This window comes from Falco cherrug, chromosome 3 (genome assembly GCF_023634085.1).
Source record: "Falco cherrug isolate bFalChe1 chromosome 3, bFalChe1.pri, whole genome shotgun sequence".
In the NCBI taxonomy this organism is placed as follows: Eukaryota; Metazoa; Chordata; class Aves; order Falconiformes; family Falconidae; genus Falco; species Falco cherrug.
In genome coordinates this window covers 31,456,706-31,475,322 of record NC_073699.1, presented here as the reverse complement: position 1 = coordinate 31,475,322, position 18,617 = coordinate 31,456,706, and the positions used below count along the sequence as shown (strand labels likewise).

Sequence of the window (18,617 nt, the reverse complement as noted above, 5' to 3'; positions counted from 1 at the left end):
TTTTTCCATGGTGCGTGCGGCACAAGTGCCGCACACTGTATTTTGAGCAGCGAGCTGAGAGGATTACCGACAAGAAGCAGCACTGCGCGCGGAACATTCCCCCACCGCGATGCAGAGGGATTTCGGTGTGTAACTCCTGACGCAGCTGTGTGAGACACACAATAAACTGGGTTTGCATCAGTCCCCTAATGCTTCGCCCAGCTGCTGCCCCTGGAAAGCACCGCTCAGCTCTGCAGCCTGTGGGGTGAGAAGGGCCAGAGTGGAGCTGTGCCACCACCGCTGGGTGCAGATGTGATGGGGTGGAGATACTGGGCCCCTCCTTTACCCCCTTCCTCCGCAGCCGCGGCTGCCCTGAGAGCCAGTCTGGTCCTGCAGGGAGAAGAAATTCCTTCCAAGAAAACCGCTGCGCTCCTCAGTGAGTTTCCATATTTAAATGATGGTCTTGCAATTTCTCTAATACCAAGGCTCCATCAGTGACCAGGAGTGTTGCTTGATCCCTGCCCAGCCACCGGCCGTTTCATCCTTTAATTCAGGTTAATGCTCCAAAGCAGCACAGTACTTATCCCCATTACACAACCACGCTCAGGCTGTCCTGCTGGCAGGCATTTCAGTGCCTGCGTACCTTATTTTAGCATCAGCTCCTCTCAAAACTATTAAGTTCCTGACGCTGTTTGCATCATGTTGATTTACTTTATGAACCAAATGAAGCTAATTGCTCAAGAGTATAAGATGTAAAAATCTCTGGGTCACCACCACATTTTATTTACACTGATTCAAAGCTTTGGCTGTAATTATTCTAATTCTTACATTCTTTTTTTTTTTTTTTTTTGCTTTCCTCATCAGAGGTGTGATCTTTAATACTTTTTTTAATGGCTAGCAGTTTATGGAGATATTTTAAAAGGTAGGCAACGCATGTAACTACTCATTGTCTGAACTCTCCAAACTTTTAAAGAAGTGCAGCCTGCCCCCTCCCTCTCCTCTTCCCCCACTCTCCAGCTGCTGACACCTGCCTGCCCCAGGCTCAGCACGCTCATGGCTTGCAGCCCCAGATCCCTGCTACCTGTGTGGGATTTAGGGGAGGAGGGGGAGGTGTTCAAGGGCTTTCATTTCCCAGGCAGCATCCTCCATCTCCTTCTGCTTTCAAACCCATTGCTACTCTTTTGGCAGCAGCCACCAAGGAGCTCCTGCTGAGAGCCCCTTTTTTGCATTTAAGGTGCACGTCAGAAAAATGGAGCCCAGTAGCCGGCGGGAGGGGTTGATGCTGTACCTTAAAACTTCGGGTATAATTAGCAGAGTGAGGGGAGCTCCTCAGGTGTGCTTTTCCAGTGAGTAGGCTCCTCAGTGCTCACCCACATCTACCTAGATGGCAGCAACTCTGAAGTTTTCCTGAAAACACCTTTGCATTTCAGGAAGAATTTGCCTCTGTGTTTCAAAAAACACAACAGCTGCTTCTGCCCCACTTGTAGCCTTGCTCTCAGACCTTTCTTTCCATCTGCAAACCCTTACTTTTTTTCCCCCCTCCCTGTAGTACAGCCTCCAGCACAGCAGATTTAAGGCTGCTGACAACAGACTTGCTTTTCTTAGTTACCCTTCTTGGGCCTCTTAGATGTGGCCTGTGACCTCCTGGGGCCCAAAGCTACACTAGGGACCACAGCACAAGGCTGCATGTCCCGGAGCAGCAAGCTCTTTCTCCATCAGAAGTTTAGAAGGATGGTTGTCAAATGCAATAGTTGAAATGGTTAGACTCATTGAGAAACTAAATTTGCTTGCTCAAAGTTTGCATTGCAAGCGTGGCCTGAGCTTTTTCCCAGGCCGCCCAGGCTGAGATAAGACTTTTTTCTGAAGGATGAATAAGCATAGTTTCAAGTCTGTCAAGAAAACAACAGCCTACAGGCAAGAAAAAAAGTGTGGGAAACAATGTTTTATTTTTAAATGGTTGAAGTGTGAATGTGCTTAGTTAAGGGAAGACTGTCAAAAATAGCACTAAGTGCTTAAATCCCACTGGTGTTAGCTTAGTGAAGTTCTCCCACGTACTTCTTTTCTTGGCTAAAACACAGCCCAAACCATCAGGCAGCAGCAAGAGGTGTTCCTCCTGTCCCTCCCGGGACCCACCGGACAGCCAGCGTGGAAACTCATGGTCTCTCTTTCTTGGATGTATACTATATCCAGCTCCCCTGCAGACTGGAGAGGGATTTCTGGTGGCAACCTGCACCAGGGTTCAGCCTGAGCTTCCAGCAGGGATAGTCCTGTCTTAGGGCAGAAGGCACTATCCGCTCCTCCGAGATGCCTTCCAGACCTGTGTTTGTGTCATTCATTCGAGCATGGCTGCAGAAAAGCAGGAAAATATTTCATTTCAGACAAGTTAATGAACTCCCATTTTCAGCCCTTAGTCCTTTAAAAAACAGAACAGGAAACAAGAGTAACTTGCAACATCTGACACAAAAGGAAAGTAGCTGCTTTGTTCTTTTATGGCCTGTTACCCTGTCGAGCAATGATGTGAGAATGTGTTGGGACAAACCTGATGAGGTGCTCTCTGCCATGAGGTGCCCATTAGGCTGTTTGTTTTTCCCCTATTTAAAGGTGTCATTTGCCTTAGGATGGATCCTGCAAATACCCAGGGTAACCACATGCCCAGTGCTGGCCGAGAACCCCGAGCAGTGAAGTGTTATTGCAAGGTCTGCAAAACAATTTGACATCTGGAAATTATCCACTTTACAAACATATTCTTCATAAAGAAGTAATGCTCTCCAGGTTTTAGGAGGGATTTCCAATATACCGTGGGGGGAAAAAATCTTTTGCAAAAACAGAGCGACAAAGGATTTTAGCTTACACTAGCGACCCTGGTGTGAAGCACCTGGCTGGATACTCTGGGTGCTAAGACTGCTGACGGCTGTGTCACGGTATCCCCCGTGCTCAGGAGAGCAGTGATGTGCAGTACTCACATTCAGCTGGCAGAACAGATGGACCCCAGTATCTTCTTGGCCTGACTTGTTTTAGGAATTCAAACCCAGAATATTCACTTTGCAATTCCCCAGGACAGATATATTTTATTGCTCTTCAGGACATGGGTAGACTCTTTTATACCACTCTCCTTTTTCATAGTTTAATTGTTTCCAGCCTTCCTCACTGGAATTGAACTAATATATATATATAGCATGGAAAAAAACACCCATGAAAAGAGGTGTTTCAGACATATGTGGGAAGATGCAACTAGAAGACTGCTTTAAAGTGTTTCCAGGTCTCAGTCCTAGCTTGAATCAAATTTTGAGAAAATCTGAAATAATTTTGCAGTGTACTTTGGGGAAGACGGCAGAAATATGAGTCATCGTTTACAGAAAAATCAATGCAGAGGATGCTACAATTTTGTGTTAACTCTTCACTTCAGCGACCGAGGATCACGTATTGATTGAATGGTGCCTTGCTGTAGGATCAGGGCAGATAGATTTCCCAAGATATCCACAGAAATCAAAAGGAAACTTGGCGTCACATGTTAATGAGCAACTGATTACACTGCAAAGAATGTTTTGAAGCCACTTACCTTCCACTTGTAAACAAGATGCCTCACTGATTCAAAGCACATCATAAAACAATGTCACAGCAGTTTTTATCTCTGAAGTGTTGGAGTCAGAGCTGTGCCAGCTCTGATATAAAACCTATCATCTAAAAATTAAACCAGATATTGCTGCGTGTTAAGTAAGGAAAGGCTTATGTTACTTTAGGGCTAATAAGACTAATAATAACTCACTATGGCAAGGTTTTTATTTTTAAAAGACACATCCTCCTACTTCAGCATGCGGATCAATCTCTTCCTGCAAGTGATGGTAGCCGTGGCTGAAGGAGACCATAATACCCCATGCTAAGCATTATTTTGGATAACTGGCCCCAGGATATAATCTCTTCGTAAACCCACCTGCATGTGCAAGATTGTAGCCTGATAACATAGATGTGAATGGTCTTCCCAGGAAGGGACAGTTAATTATCACAGTCTGCTGTAGCAATTCATGCACTTTTTCTTACCAGCATCCTGAGCAGCCCGCTCTGCCTAGATAAGGAATTTGATGCTAAATTCAACCTTCCTGTCTCTGGTAGCTGCTTCCCCCTTCCTGTGAATGCTGTTTACATCGGGGGAGTCAGGAAGGCTTCCCAGCACAGTCAGATTGCTGGCTATCCCAAAGCTTCTTTGCATTAGCTGGAAGATGCACACTTACTGTATGCAGTTACTACCACGTATATTGCATTGCTTAGAGTAAGGCCATATTGCTTGCCTTTAAATACAGAGTGAGAAATTCTGCTTTATGAATATCCTACCACCATTCAAGAGCTAGTTAATACTTTTTTCCCCTCAGTAGACAACCACATTTTTAAATAGATGTATTTAAGGTACTTGGAGCTAGAATATTATGCGTTTGTTTGACCAGTATGAAAATGTCTTCCTCCTCTCTGCCTCCCAGTTCTTTACTATAAGCTCTGAGGTTGTAAGGGTTTCAGTTTCAATACATTCTCATGAAAAACTTCGATCATTTGCTTGTATTTGAATAACAGTTCTAAACCACTGGCTAAGAGGATGTTAGCAGCCCTGAATATCTTAGCTCTTGTACCCAAATATAATATCTGACTCTAATATATAAATATAATATCTATCTTAGTTCTTGTATCTTAAACCTATCACCAGGAAACAGGCTTCAAAATACTGCAGGAAACCCTGAAGGCCGTGGATGGCGGGGTGGATTCACCCCCATCTTCTGGGTCAGCTCCTGGAATTGCAATCCTAAAAGACTCTGAGCAAGGACACCTCCCACATGAAGTTTTGTCCTTCCTTTTGGCAAACCGTGGGCACTTGAATGTCTCCCTGCAGCATGCTGGTTTTGTTTCCTTTACTTAGGTATTTCTTCATTAGTTTAGAAGCAAAACCCCCCCCCCCCCCCCGATAGCTTATTTCTTGCCTGAAAAAGTGTTTTCACAAATCTTTTCTATATGCAGCCTTTCACAGTGTGCTACTCAGCCTTGCTTGTTCCTGTCTTCTCTACTAAACTTTTTGTTCAACTATTTCTCCTGTTAGAAGGAAGGATGTAAGAAAAAATGAAGCGTGACAGAAATTGCTCACCTATGGTATAACTAGGCTAAATTTAGATGATATTCCCTGTTTTACCAGTGAAATAAGCAAACTCTAGTTTCATGATGTAGATAGTTTGTGCTTCTAGGTAAAAGTACCTCATCTCTTCTACAGCAACAGACACAATTTCACCGGTTACCTGAGATCACGGTTACTTCCATCCACTAGAAATCAGCTTTGCATATTCACATTTACTAGATTCCAAAAGAACCAGGAGAGTTCAGTGAGACTTCACCAAAACCTTAGCCATGGCTCATGGCTGATGAACTGCAGGATGCAGGTCTTTGGACGTTTCTCATTGCCACTTCTCAGACTGCTCTGCAGCATCTCTGGTCTATGTTGCTTTCCTACATAGACAGAAACAATTTTTTGGTATTTCTAAATCTTGGCCTTTTACTATTTCCTTTTTAAGATCTGCCATCTTTTCCCACATTGGATGATGTGCTATATAAATTTTGTATCGAACATTAGAAGATCCTAATGTATACAACCTCTACTTGCCAGAATTACTTAACAACATTTTCAGGACAATTAATTTGGGCAGGGTGAAAGGTAAATCCTGAGGCAACGTAGTTTTCCCACTGATGTGTATATATACATACATACATATACCTACATACAAACGCACATTAGCTGACATCCAAAAAAGTTGATCTGCTTCAGTATTGGTCAAGGACCACTTGAGGATCATTTGGATGAAGTCGCACAAAAATCAGCTGGAGTTGCCACAGATCTGGTAGCCACTAATAATCACATTCAGAGGAGAAAAATGCGAGCAGCCTCGGTTGGTTGAATGTCAACCTTCATTATTCCAGAAAAATAAGTAAGTATGAGCGTCTATCAGTGAAGCAGAAACCTGAACTGTAACGTTCAGTGGTGTTGCTCTGCCCTCTGCAGACTAGATTGTATAATCACATTTTACTGCAAATTTCATACTTTTAAAACACAACACAATAAAAGTTGTCAATATGAAATAAACATACACGGGTGCTACCTTCTATCAGTGCAAGTCGTAAATAAGGTAAGTCAGGAACAGTCTCGAGGCAGTGGGTGGTTCCTGTGTGTTCTCACCAAGTCCACATCACCCACTAAGTCTGGGAAGTAATTATTGCCTGAATAGTGCCAGTGCCTAGAGTCCAAATTTAAAATGGAGTATAGGAAATATTTATGTCTGTTACTGTGATGTATGCCATGCTGCATTTCTTCATTATGGAAAACAAAGATTTGTTCCAACTCCCATACACGGAGCAATTTCTTCCTGGTACGAAGAAGTTTTCTACAGCAAGATCCAGGGGACAGCAAATGCTTTGATTCCTTGACTATCTCCCTCTTTTAAGTGACCGGTATGATGCTAGTGGTAACCTGCCTTCACTGATACACAAAGATACCAGCATCCGACTCTGCAAGAAGTTGAGCTATATGCCACCTTCCACAGCAGCTGGTTCCACCTTTTATCCTAGGTAAACATCCAAGAACTGTGGTAAATGCATTCACCTTTATGAGCTCTCTGTAATTTAACGGGCTCTCCTCATGTTATCTGGTAAAGAATGTTAAAGCTCATTTAATTCTCAGATATTTGCTGCATCCCCATTGATGTGAGAAAACACACGCAACAGTAATTATTGCTTCTTACGAGCAGGATGTTTCTGTACTAAGGGCATTTCATAATCCTTCTGATGGAGAAACCATGGCCCTACACCATTTTCATAAAGCTTCCCTTGGTAGGAACAACACAATAGAATTTACACAACACACAATTCAGATTTGTTCCAACTTTTTATTTTACTGAAGTGTTGACATTTCAAAAATAGTTTCCTCGAAGCACACATGCCAAGTCTCAGGCATCATATGTGGCCTTCACAAATAAGCAGCATCTGACACTCCTTGACTCCATCCCTCACAGGCTGGGCTGTCTGTGATTACTGGGTATCACACAACAGACAAAACTGGTCAGGTCTTGTGTAAAAAGAGCATGGCAGGAAGAAAAATTTGCCTATGCAGCTCCCAACACAGGCCCTCTCCTATTGTGTGACTACCACATGTGCTGGTTACATGACCTGAAGACTCACATGTCAGGAAACAAGAGAAGTGAGCAGTCTTTCAACAAGTGACAGCTTCCAGTTCCTAGCACTTGCAGAATACCTTTGGTACAAAACTGAAATGGGTGCTCAGAAAAAAATATCTTTATGCCATTTTATACAGTGCATAGCTTGCAATATGTAATGCTATCACACTTCTGTAAGTTCAATTTTATGGCAGGGCAAGATCCTTAATATTTACTCTTCTGAGCTATATTCAGCATCTGGGTTGGACACACTCCATAGCTTGCAGGTAAAAAAAGTGAGATATAGCCAGAACAGCACATTAAGATTTGTTAAAGAAAAGCTATAAAAATGTACGATGTAGATCTGGACTGGATTCCTATCCAGAAGTATTGCAGGAACACAGATTTAGAAAAGTTTGACATTAAACCACTGACTACATTTCCAAGTGAATGCTTTTGTGTGGATTCTTGTTTTGTCATCCTTCATTGCTTTGTCTTTGTTGAGGGATCTGCTGCAGGCTAGAAAATTTGCAAGCGTATCAGCTAAGCAAAATCAAAGTCTCAGGTTTTTCACCTTGCCCATTTCACAAACAGAAATGGTATTATTACTTCCAAGGCAAAAAACTGGAGGAAAACAATGGTCACATTTATACTTAGCAAAACTGTTCTCCAGTACTTCCGTTTGACAACAGCTGAATGGCATTCTTAAACAAAATTCTTTACATAATCCCTGCTGTCTAACTGACACGGAAATATCACTTAGGGTCTGGGCTACATCTTAAAAACCTTGTGCAATCTTAAAATAACTTCATCAAATGAACACTCAAGCTCTAATTTTACCTTACATTCTTTTCATTTGAGAACTCTGGAGGGGTTTTTAACATGTAACTGAAGAAAGCAAAGGAAGAGAAATCAAATACTTAATACCACTCCTTTTTCTAACAAAATAATTGTATTTCAAGACATAGTAATTATTCTCAGATCTAGAAATATGCTAAACGCTGTACTGAAAACCAATACAATAAACACTATTTCTGCACCTGTTTAAAATTTCACTTGGACAAAGAGCCACCACATCCCACCATTCTGACCAAGGCCAGAAACAAGTAATGACACTTGAATTAACATAATGATTTCAGGGGAAGGCTCAGGTTTCCACATAGGTTTACCAATAAAGATTATCTTCTAACACTTTTAGAGCTTAGGGTGCAGTCTTAATGGTGTTAGTGATACAATCACCTCACAACAATCTCTGCCCAGAAAGGGAACTCTCTTTCTACAACTCTTCAGGCTAACAGAAGACTGAGGGACAAGCTGACCTAGGAGAAATGCTGACTAATGTTGTCAATAGATACTGGTGTTAAACCTTTTTACTCCTCCTATACTCTAAGTCCTTGTGTCTCCATTCCTTCCTAGCCTCTACTTTTCAAGTGCTGCAGGCTGTCTTCTTGTCATAAGAATCACTAGAATGGATGTCTTGAACTTTTGTTTCTGCACCATTTGCTCCACACACTTGGTAGCGCAAACTGTTCAGAGAGCGTGACTATTTCTGTTGGTTTGTTTAAAACAGGGTACAGGAGACATGCTCCTTTTCCGAGTCATGTAAGACTTGGTCTCGTGAACTGAGATGGGTGTTAGGATTCTCTTCATCTGCTGCTCACAAGTTGCAAACCCAACTCATTCTTGCAAGCTCACTGTGGGACAAGGTCCAGCGCAAATCCAGGCCAAAAGAGGGTCCTGTGGGGCTACTTGGTCACCAGTTTCAAATGGCCTTGGAATAGGCAGGCCAAGGCAACTCAGCACTTTTTGAAACCCATTCTTCTTCAGGAAGAGGAATGGAAAGTAGGTTTCTTCTTCTCTAGAGCTTGTTAATAAATTATACTACTGCTGGGTTCTTCTCTTACCATTAGCATGGATCTCTGGGAATGGAAATTGCTCAGGCCCACCTGAAGAAAACCCAAGAACACTTACTGCTTACAGTCCACACAGGGGCCTTCTCTTCACAAAGGACAGAAAGGCAAGCAGACCTCTTCAAGGAGCTAATGGAGCATTAATCAACTGGTCTCTGGGTCTCTCTATCTTCTGAATCTGCAGTTTTAGACTCTAGCAGTTGCAACTTCAGCCTGATACACCAATTGCATTGAAACCAATACGTGACCCTAAATACGTCTACAACCTTATGCCAAGCAGTACCTCTCCGAAGCCAGCTCACCTCTGAACCTACTAGCAAGGCTCCATGTGGCACTGGAACATGCACTCTAGAGCACCGAAGAAGCACTGTACAACGTAGACACTGCCAGGCCTTCAGGAACACTGCTGGTCCTCTACAGGTTCAAAAAAACTCCCCCAAACCAACTCACGTAGGGAGAAGGTGAGCAAGATGCAGAGTACATTATGCCTCCGGTCACTACTGGTATCTTTCAGAGTACAGACAAAGCAACAGATTTGAGGGATGACCTCTATGGGAAAGACCATGCAATTGTTTTGGAAAAGCTCAGATAAAGGGCAAATGTACAGATTAGGGCCATGAGCAAAACTTTTTTAAAAAAAGATAAAAATTAAATAGCTCTGTATAGCTAGAATTGCACTAAGTAATTAATTTTGAATTTATCTGGACAGTATCACATACTGCATAGCAAAGATACTGACAGACTTCCCATCTTGAGACACTTTTCAATCTAGTAATTGCCAGGACTGGTAATCCTTTCCTTCCTCTCTGCTCACCCCAAACCCAAATCAATCTCCTGTGTTATTTATACATAATGAAAAGAATGAGCTCATAAACTATAGTGACATTAACTGTAATCAAGACAATTCACCAAGTAACATGATACGGGAAGTAGTTTCGCGACGTTACTGGGGGAAGGGAGTATGCTGAAACAGGCAGTTATACTTTCTGAATATGTAGCACTTTGAAAGTGAAGCTGAAGTGAAAACTAAGTGAAACTGAAAAAAATCCAAACTTGAATGTCAATGGGGATAGATATTTTCTCACTCTTAAAAGCCTGAGCCTTTTTTCCCTTGAACATATTGATAGAAGGGTCATATACTCTTCAGAATCTCTTTAAAATTGCACAGTATTTAACAATTGCAGAACTTGTTCACCTCTTGCAGCGAAGGCTGAAAAGAAGTCCAAGAAATTCACTGTGGTATAGAAGTCCTTAGTCAGCAGAAGGTGCTTTGAAGAAAGCAGTAGGAACTGGAAGGAAATTTCCAGCACCAGTTTTCCAGTTTTTGGCTACTGGTGGGTAAAAGAAAGTAAAGTTTTGGGGTGTGCTGAAACCTTCAAGGTGAGAGCTGATCTTGCAGTAATTTTTTAAGACATCTACAACCACTTGCTCATTAACAACTATGAGAAAAGCAGAACAGCAGTATTAATTTCTGTGCAGAAATTCATACGCTTTTGTGTCATGGCTGCATCCCAATTCACCATTTTGAATCCAAGATTCTGCAGACAAGGGAAATAAAGCTCTCTGCTAGATATGAGAACAGTCTCAGCGGGCTTTGCCCCATGCCTATTCCTCTTCCTTTCTTTAACACTGTTGAGTATGAGCTTTAGCCTCATTTAACCTCATTTAGCTTCCACAAAGCCTCCAAACTTCTAATAATTCAACTCCCACATTGCTTGCAAGACAGTTAAATTGAAAAAAAAATTTCAGGTTGAAATCTGGGTGTTATAATCTATTTCTAGATGTAAGTATTCAGGTTCTCAGAAAACTGTGTGGGAAACAAATTGAATTTGTGACCTGTTCCTACACAAGCAGGTACCATACACAAAGTGACTTCATTCTGCATGTTTACCACAAACCCACCGAAGCTGCTGGTCTGTTCGGAGGTCAGTTAATTCATCAATGGACCTCCAACTGCACTGACAAGCATATGCTCGTGCTCCTTTCTTCTTTATCATCTTCGCTCTTAGTTTTCTGAGCTCAGGCATGTTATTCCTGCCAACCAAGTGAATTCAGTTTAGGATCATGCTTTTTTTTTAAGAAAAAATATTCATGGGGCCATTTCAATTCAGAAATGCTCTTAAGAACACTTCCAGTACCACTGTCATGAATGAATTTAGGGATATGTTTAAATTCTGTTTTGGACACAATCCTTTCCTGAGAGCAGCCTCTGTGCAGAGTTTCCTGTATTCTCAGATCAACTGGAGATTAATTGATGTTTTTGTAAGCAATGTTCTCTGTCACGTTCAGTAACCCTGTGTCAGCCTCCAGAGAAAGAGTTGGGAACAAAATCAGGTAGTGTTAATTCTTGTGTTAAGAAACTAGTACAAAATGTATTTATTCTATCAAACTTACTGTACAACTCCCTATGCAGAATGGGTACAACTACAAAGTTAAACTTTTCATCAGGAACTGTTAATCAGGATGGTTGTTAAAGTGACTGAAATGAAATGGCCATAAGAGGTAACAATGTACACCAAACCACAAATAATTCCTGTGCAGGCATCACCACAACAAATTAAAAACCAGCAAGGCTATTACAAAACCAAGTTGTTTCCAAAACCAAGTGAAAATTTATCATTTTAACTATCCCTGCTCTCATGACCTCCTGCTGGCCATTAATTTCTGGCCACTGGATTGCTCAAAAACAACATTAGCAAGTCCAGCTAAATAAAGAAAACCCAAAACAAACACTAAAGGAAGAATTTTTAGAAAAAGAGATCATACACCTATTAATGGAAGGCAAATGTTTAATCTTCAAGTTTGCTTTTTAAAATTCAGGTTAGACAAAATAAATAGCTAAATATCTTGCTAAAGATTAAAGATTTTAATCAATGTTACAAGTATCTCATACTAACGCTTTTCATGTCTTTTAAATGATTTCAAGACCTTAGAAGCAGAATAGTTTACACTTCAAGTAAATAAAATAATCTTATTTCTATTTAACCTTTCAGCTACCAAACTCATCTCAGGAGGCCAGGGCAGCATGGTGTTTTTAATGCTGCTTTAAATAATGGGAAAATAAGATTTGCATTCAAAGAGAGATACAAATTTCAAAACTGGAAGGAAAATACAGGAAAAACCTAACATGTAATACAAGAAAAAGAATGGAAAAGGAGATCATGTATTCATTATATGCTCCAGTTGTCACATCCCTGGTGGCCAAGCACATACTCTGAACACATCCACTACCTCCATCAGTTAATGGGCACATACAGAGACTTCACTAAAATAAGAGGAATCCAAATTTGATGTCTGTATTAGCAGCATGCCTACTACACTATCCTTCACTAAGTCTTGGCATTAGATACAGTTTTAGAGAAACTGGAAATAAGAATTCCTTAATTTTAAGTCTTCAAAAAACTCTGAAATAATTAAAGTCAAAGATACCACAACATAAGAAGAAAACAAAAATCCCACCCCTCCATTTAATCAAACTTTGCTTCAAAAAGAAGTCTGTTAAGAAATCAAACTATTTGATCTTCTCTGAACATGACAGCATAATACTTGATACTAGAAAAAAGAAAATCTGAAACAATCACAGTCTATATGACTGAAGGTATGGTGAGAAGCACATGCTGAACAGTCTGCATTCATTTTGCAGGCATCCTGCTATGGCACACCAGAGGCCAACCCACCACACGGATTTTCTGCTTATTTCAGCAGTAAAGTTGCCTTTTGATCCATGAAACTTGAATTCTTTTTAAAAGCAGAGAGAGAGAGTGATGGGGGAAGAAAGGGAAAGGCATGAAAACAGATTAAGGGAGATGTTGCATCCCTTACCCTGCAGACTTTCCCACCTATCCCCAAACAGGTTGCACACATGCTCCTTTTTAGCACTGGAGTGCTCAGGACTTTTCATCTTTCCCATTCCTATCAAGCCCCAAAGCACTGCGACACAATACTAATACCAAACCCACCTCAGACATACCTGAAAAAAAGATAATCACAGGACTGATCCCAGATGTAGTCATTGAAAAGTGACACACGGAAGTCACAAGCAGTACAACGTAGCTGATCACATGTCCTGGTCAAAAAAGAACAGAAAGCTCCATGAGCTTATTACAATCAGAGAAGCTACACAGATCATAACTCTTTTGAAGTACAGTGCTCACTCAGAAATACTAGAAGCAAGGTTACCCTGTAATTTTAACTTTTTTCACATCTCTGGCACATTCACTATGGTATGTGTTTTAACTATATGACCATGGATTATTTTCGCAGGTCCCTAGCCTCACCGAACCCCTAAAATAAAGTGATATTGCCTTGATATATTCTCTCTGGTCCTACTCACTGCTATGGCACCTGACCAGCATCCATCAAAGTACATACATCAAGTACTTACTACAAAAAATGGCACATGGAAATGCAATAACGTTCTATAGGATGTTGGCGATAAATCTTTAAAGTACCTCTCCTACAAAGTTCAGCTGCAGTTGCAAAGCACTCTGGCTATTTTCAGTTCATGCTCTGGGATGATTTAAAGCAGCCCACTGATTTAAGTCACATACTCAGCATCACATAGGAAGGCTGAAGAGAGGCAGGGAAAAGTGACAATACAGCAGTAACTTCCTTAACTACTTGTTAGTGATTTTTGGAGTCTCATGGCTCACTTGCACACATTTTTCAACTCCTCAAGCAAACAAAAATTCTAGTGGTCAACAACACAGGACTGCAAGGGACCAGCTGACTCCAACTGCAGTTACAGGTAGCCACGTGTTTAGGTGAATATAAGGCTGTCCTATCCAGTCCAAACGCAGAACTCTGTACCACCACAAAACATGGCTGTGAATAAAAATAATGACAAAACAATTAGAACATTTTTTTTTCATGTTTCCTACCTTTTTGAAATATTTGTTCCTATGCCATATGGTGAAGAGCTTCCACCCAGGTACACTGGACAGCATCTATATGGATTTTGTTTAAAATATTAAATTACAGCAATGCTCCTCCTAGTTTAACAGCATGGTATTTCTGAAATAGTGTTTATTAAATACAGGCAAAGCATCCAAATGCTTACAAACTACAGAATTTTAGAACTTCCATTACCAAGGTGTTCCAAGAAAAATTATATGACAGCCACTCTCTATACCAAATATACATGGGAATATATATTGCAGCATTTGATAAATGTGTATGTCCATAAGGCAAAGGAAGCTGCTGTTCAGTAACTTAAATAATTAATAAATATATAATACACAATTTTGACCACATGAAAGCACATTAGTAATTCTTCAAAATTGTCTGTCTTTGGGGTTTTTTTTAAAGAATGCTTCTCTAAATATTCAGTTTCTTTCCTATTTAATGTCAACACAGATTAAACAATAGCAATATTATTAGGCTGACAACAAGCTATAATCAAGCTATGTTCAGCTAGCCAAAACATTTTTCACTTACCTTTTCCTATGAGACTGTACAACAGCACTGTTTGTTTCAGGTGTAAGACTTGCAGAGTTAGACTTCAATTTCTATTTAAAAAGCAGCCAAAGAATAAAGCAGCATTACAGCAAGGTAACATTATTCTGTTTTACTTAATAAGCAGGAGCCAGAAAATCTTGGTCACAGAAAAAGGGGACTAAGAATTTGGGATTATTCAAATAGATAAAGTTTTGAGAAGTTTCTGTCATTTCTTTGAATTCTAGAATACTGGAATTCTAGATCCTAAATGGGAAGTCCTAGGCATACAAGATGATAAAATTGTACAAATTTACTGACAATTCTCTCTCACTCAGACATATATATTGTGACATACAAGTGGGTTTTTGTTGGTTCAGGTTTAGTCACTCTGTAAGAGATCAAAGCCAAACAAAGCAAAACCAACGCTACTCATGAAAATAAGAGAATCTGTACAAGGGGTTACAAAGTATAAATATCATCATTTTCTACTGATGATACCTAAATGAATATCTATTTCCAATGTCTTCTATCACTCTGTCTTGACAATGTACATTTGTGGCTTCATCTCCATCTCCTGCTGTCAAACAAGAGAAGTCATTTGCACATGATACAAAACAGGAAGCAGTGGTTTGTATGCCAGGTGACTGTGCTGCCATTCAGAGAGACCTCAACAGACTGCAGAAATGGGCTGAGAGGAATCTCCGGAAGTTCAGTCCAGGGGCAATGCAAACTCCTGCCCCTGGGGAGGAATAACACTTATGCACCAGAACACACCGAGGGTTGACCAGTTGGAAAGCAGCTTTGCAGAGAAGGCCGTGGGAAATCTGGTCAACGGTAAGTTGACAATCAGCAAGTAGTGGCACAGAAGGCTAACAGCATCCTGGACTACATCAGGAGGGACATTGCCAGCAGGTTGAGGGAGGTGATCCTTCCTCTCTACTCACCACTGGTGAGACAGAATCACAGCATCATTTTGGTTGGAAGGGCCTCTTGAGATTGTCAAGGCCACCTCCCGGCAGGGTCACCTTCAGAAGCTTGGCCAGGACTGTGTCCAGTTGGGTTTTGAAAATCTCCACAGACAGAATCCCCAGCCTCTCTGGGCAGGCTGTCCCAGTGTTTGACCACCCTCACAGTAAAAAAGTGTTTTCTTGCGTACAGATGGAATTTAATGTATTTCCCTTTGTGTCCATTGCCTCTTGTCCTGTCACTGGGCACTACAGAAGAGAATCTGGACCCTTCTTTATGCCACCCATCAGGTATTTACACACATTGATAAGATCCCCCCGGAGCCTTCTCTTCTCCAGGCTGAATAGTCCTAGGTCTATCAGCCTCTCCTCATATGAAAGATAGTCCAGTTTCTTAATCATCGCCATGGCCCTTTGCTCGAGGCTTTCCAGTAGCTCCATCTCTCTCTTATGCTGGGGAACCCAGAACTGGACACAATATTCCAGACATGGCCTCATAGACACGTCTGGAGTGCTGTGCTCAGTACAAAAAGAGACATGAACATAATGGAGTGGGTCCAGGAAAGGACCATGAAGGTGATTAAGGACTTAGACCATCTGACGTACAGGTACAAGCTAAGACAGCTGGAATTGTTTAGCCTGGAAATGACAAGGGTCAGGAGAATCTTGGCAATGTACGAAAATAGATGATGGCTAAGAATAAAGACGTAGCCAGACTCTTCTCAGTGGGGAGAGACAATGGGCACAAACTGAAATACAAGAAATTCCAGTTAAACATATGAAAAATTTTTACTTCTTGTGAGCATGGTTGAACACTGGAACAGGTTACTTAGGCTGTAGAGTATCCATCCTTGGAGATACCCAAAAGCCTTATGGACATGGTCCTGGGCAATTGGCTCCAGGTGGCCCTGCTTGAGCAGGTGGTTGGACCAGATGACCTCCAAGAGGTCCCTCTTCCAACCTCAGCCATTCTGTGACATTTGACACTATGCTGTATCTTGAACTAGCACTTCTTTCAATTGCCTGTTACTGCCTGAGTAAGACCATCTCTTTGCACCCCTCCTATTCCTCACTACAGGACTGTCACATTTTCCCTTTCTGCTTTATTTTCCTAGTTCATCCTACAGCTTCTTTTAGTTAATTTTTTGTTTTAAAACAGTTTTAGTTTACGATGCTTTTCTTTCCATTGCTGAACCTCATCTGTTGTGCATTTCTCCAAACTCCCACTCACCAGAGGTGTTTTGGTAAAGCTGCTGTCATTACAGATTTCATCAATAATGTCGTCTATATCTTCTTCACTGCTGCCAGCACTCATTAACAGTTTAGCTGATCTGAAAAACAAAGAAATCAGCCTTCATTTAGTAGCATGACCAGAGCAGTTCTAAGAATTGTAAGGTAAAACATAAAATTTAGTTAAAATTTAGGAAAAATTAGCCTTTTTCCTCTAATATTTCTGTAGTATTTAAGGTAGGCCACCCAAATCATGTCTGGGCAGATGTAAACTGCAGCATGACGCCTTTCAGTCCCTGTTGAACTCTCCCATCACAGGTGTTACTTTTACTTGCTTCTTTAATTTCGAGCCACTTCCAACCCTGAATAAAACTAAGACAATATAACCCATGCTGTACTCACTGAGCAACAAATTGGACAGCCCTGTTTTTTCACATTAATCTTCAGCAGCAGGAATATGAAAAGGCCAGAGGGAGTTCTCTCCTCGTGCTATACAACTGCAGGGGTTCTGAAGGAATTGCTGCCAAACTGTATGCATTTAGAGAGATCACCAGCACTTCTCTTTCACTCAAGTGAGGAGTCTTGTCACTCAAATCTGCTCTTTGCTAGCTCTTTGTCAAAGAAAGGGAGGCCTACAGTACTGCTGCGTCAACCAGTCAAGAGCAAATCTACTCCCGAGAAAGAAGAAAACTCTGATTTTTTGAAATATTGTAATTAGATTGACTAAATTCAAGTGCTCATCTAACCATTATGCAAACAACAGGGCAGTCCAGTCCAGTCGGCTTGTTGGTCTTGCATTAAGTCATTTGGCTCTTCAGGATCCTTGCCTGGGACTCTGAAATGTCTGTCGGGTAAGCTCTCAGCAGCCCACCTGTGGAGACATCTGGCCAAGCCCCCACGGTCCACAGACCTTCCAGCCGGAGCCTGAGGTGCTGGTGCGGGCCGGGATGAAAATACGAGGATGAGCAGGGGCAGGTGTGAGGGCCGGGGTGGAAGCCTCATCCACGAGGATGAGCCGGTGGCAGCAGAGGGGTGGCGGGACACCCGGCAGTGCTGTCAGCAGTGGCCCTGTCATGACCAGGCCACGGTTTTGTGAAAACTGTGATGTGAGGTGGATACATGAAAGCGTAGCGTGTAAGCACTTACTATAGAAGAGATGGTTAACGGAAAGAGTATGAACAGAATACATAAATGACTGAAGTATCAACAGAAGGAAACGTTTGATAATACCACTGCTAAAGTACTGCCTTCTAAATCACAAGATTTATAGATGTTTTATATGTATACATATTTATATCACCAGGTCGGCTATAGAGCCAAGTAGTCCCTCACGCTAACTCGCAAGCACATTAGTGCAGCTTTTACCGCCATATTTAAGCCGAGGTTGGGATACCCCCAAGAGACAAAGACTCCCTGAAGTATCTCGGCTGGCAGGCTCACGGCTTGGGTGTTACCGGTAAGTTACCACGGGGGTGCTCGCTGCCCGCCGGCCTGCGCTGCGGCCCCCCAGCCCCGGTGTTCCCGGTGCCTGAGGAGCCCGGCCGGGCGCCGCTCCCCCCCGGCGCACAGGGCGGCGGAGGGCCGGGCCCCTCGCCCCGACAGCGGCCGCCCGCTCGGCGGGGAGACCGTGAGGGCCCGCCCGCCGGGACGCCGCGGCACCGCTAACCTGCCCTGCTCCGCCGCTGCCGCCTCCTCCTCGCCGTCGCCGTGCCGGTGGCTGCCCGCCGCCCCCCGCCCGCCCGGCAGGCGACACAGCCGCCTCTCCACCTCATCCAGTAACCGATCCAAGTCGTCCGCCATCTTGCCGCCGCCAGCGGTTGCCAAGGCGGCCCCGCGGCTGCCGGGGCGGAGTCTCCGCGCCTGCCGCCGTATCGGGGGCGGACTGTGAAGCGCGTCCGCGGCCGGGCCACCGGGCCGCT

At 42.5% G+C, this 18,617-nt stretch overlaps 1 protein-coding gene across 1 annotated transcript; it reads right to left on the bottom strand.

The window, feature by feature from the left end:
- Nucleotides 1-6,870: 6,870 nt before the first annotated feature.
- CFAP418 (cilia and flagella associated protein 418) lies at nt 6,871-18,599 on the bottom strand. Its single transcript, XM_055705784.1, has 6 exons — nt 18,365-18,599; nt 16,700-16,799; nt 14,504-14,574; nt 13,948-14,013; nt 13,038-13,133; nt 6,871-11,101 (listed from the first exon to the last, which is right to left on the bottom strand). Exons 1-6 carry the CDS (start codon nt 18,496-18,498, stop codon nt 10,942-10,944), a joined length of 627 nt encoding a protein of 208 aa, XP_055561759.1. The 5' UTR covers nt 18,499-18,599; the 3' UTR covers nt 6,871-10,941.
- Between the last annotated feature and the right edge of the window lie 18 nt (nt 18,600-18,617).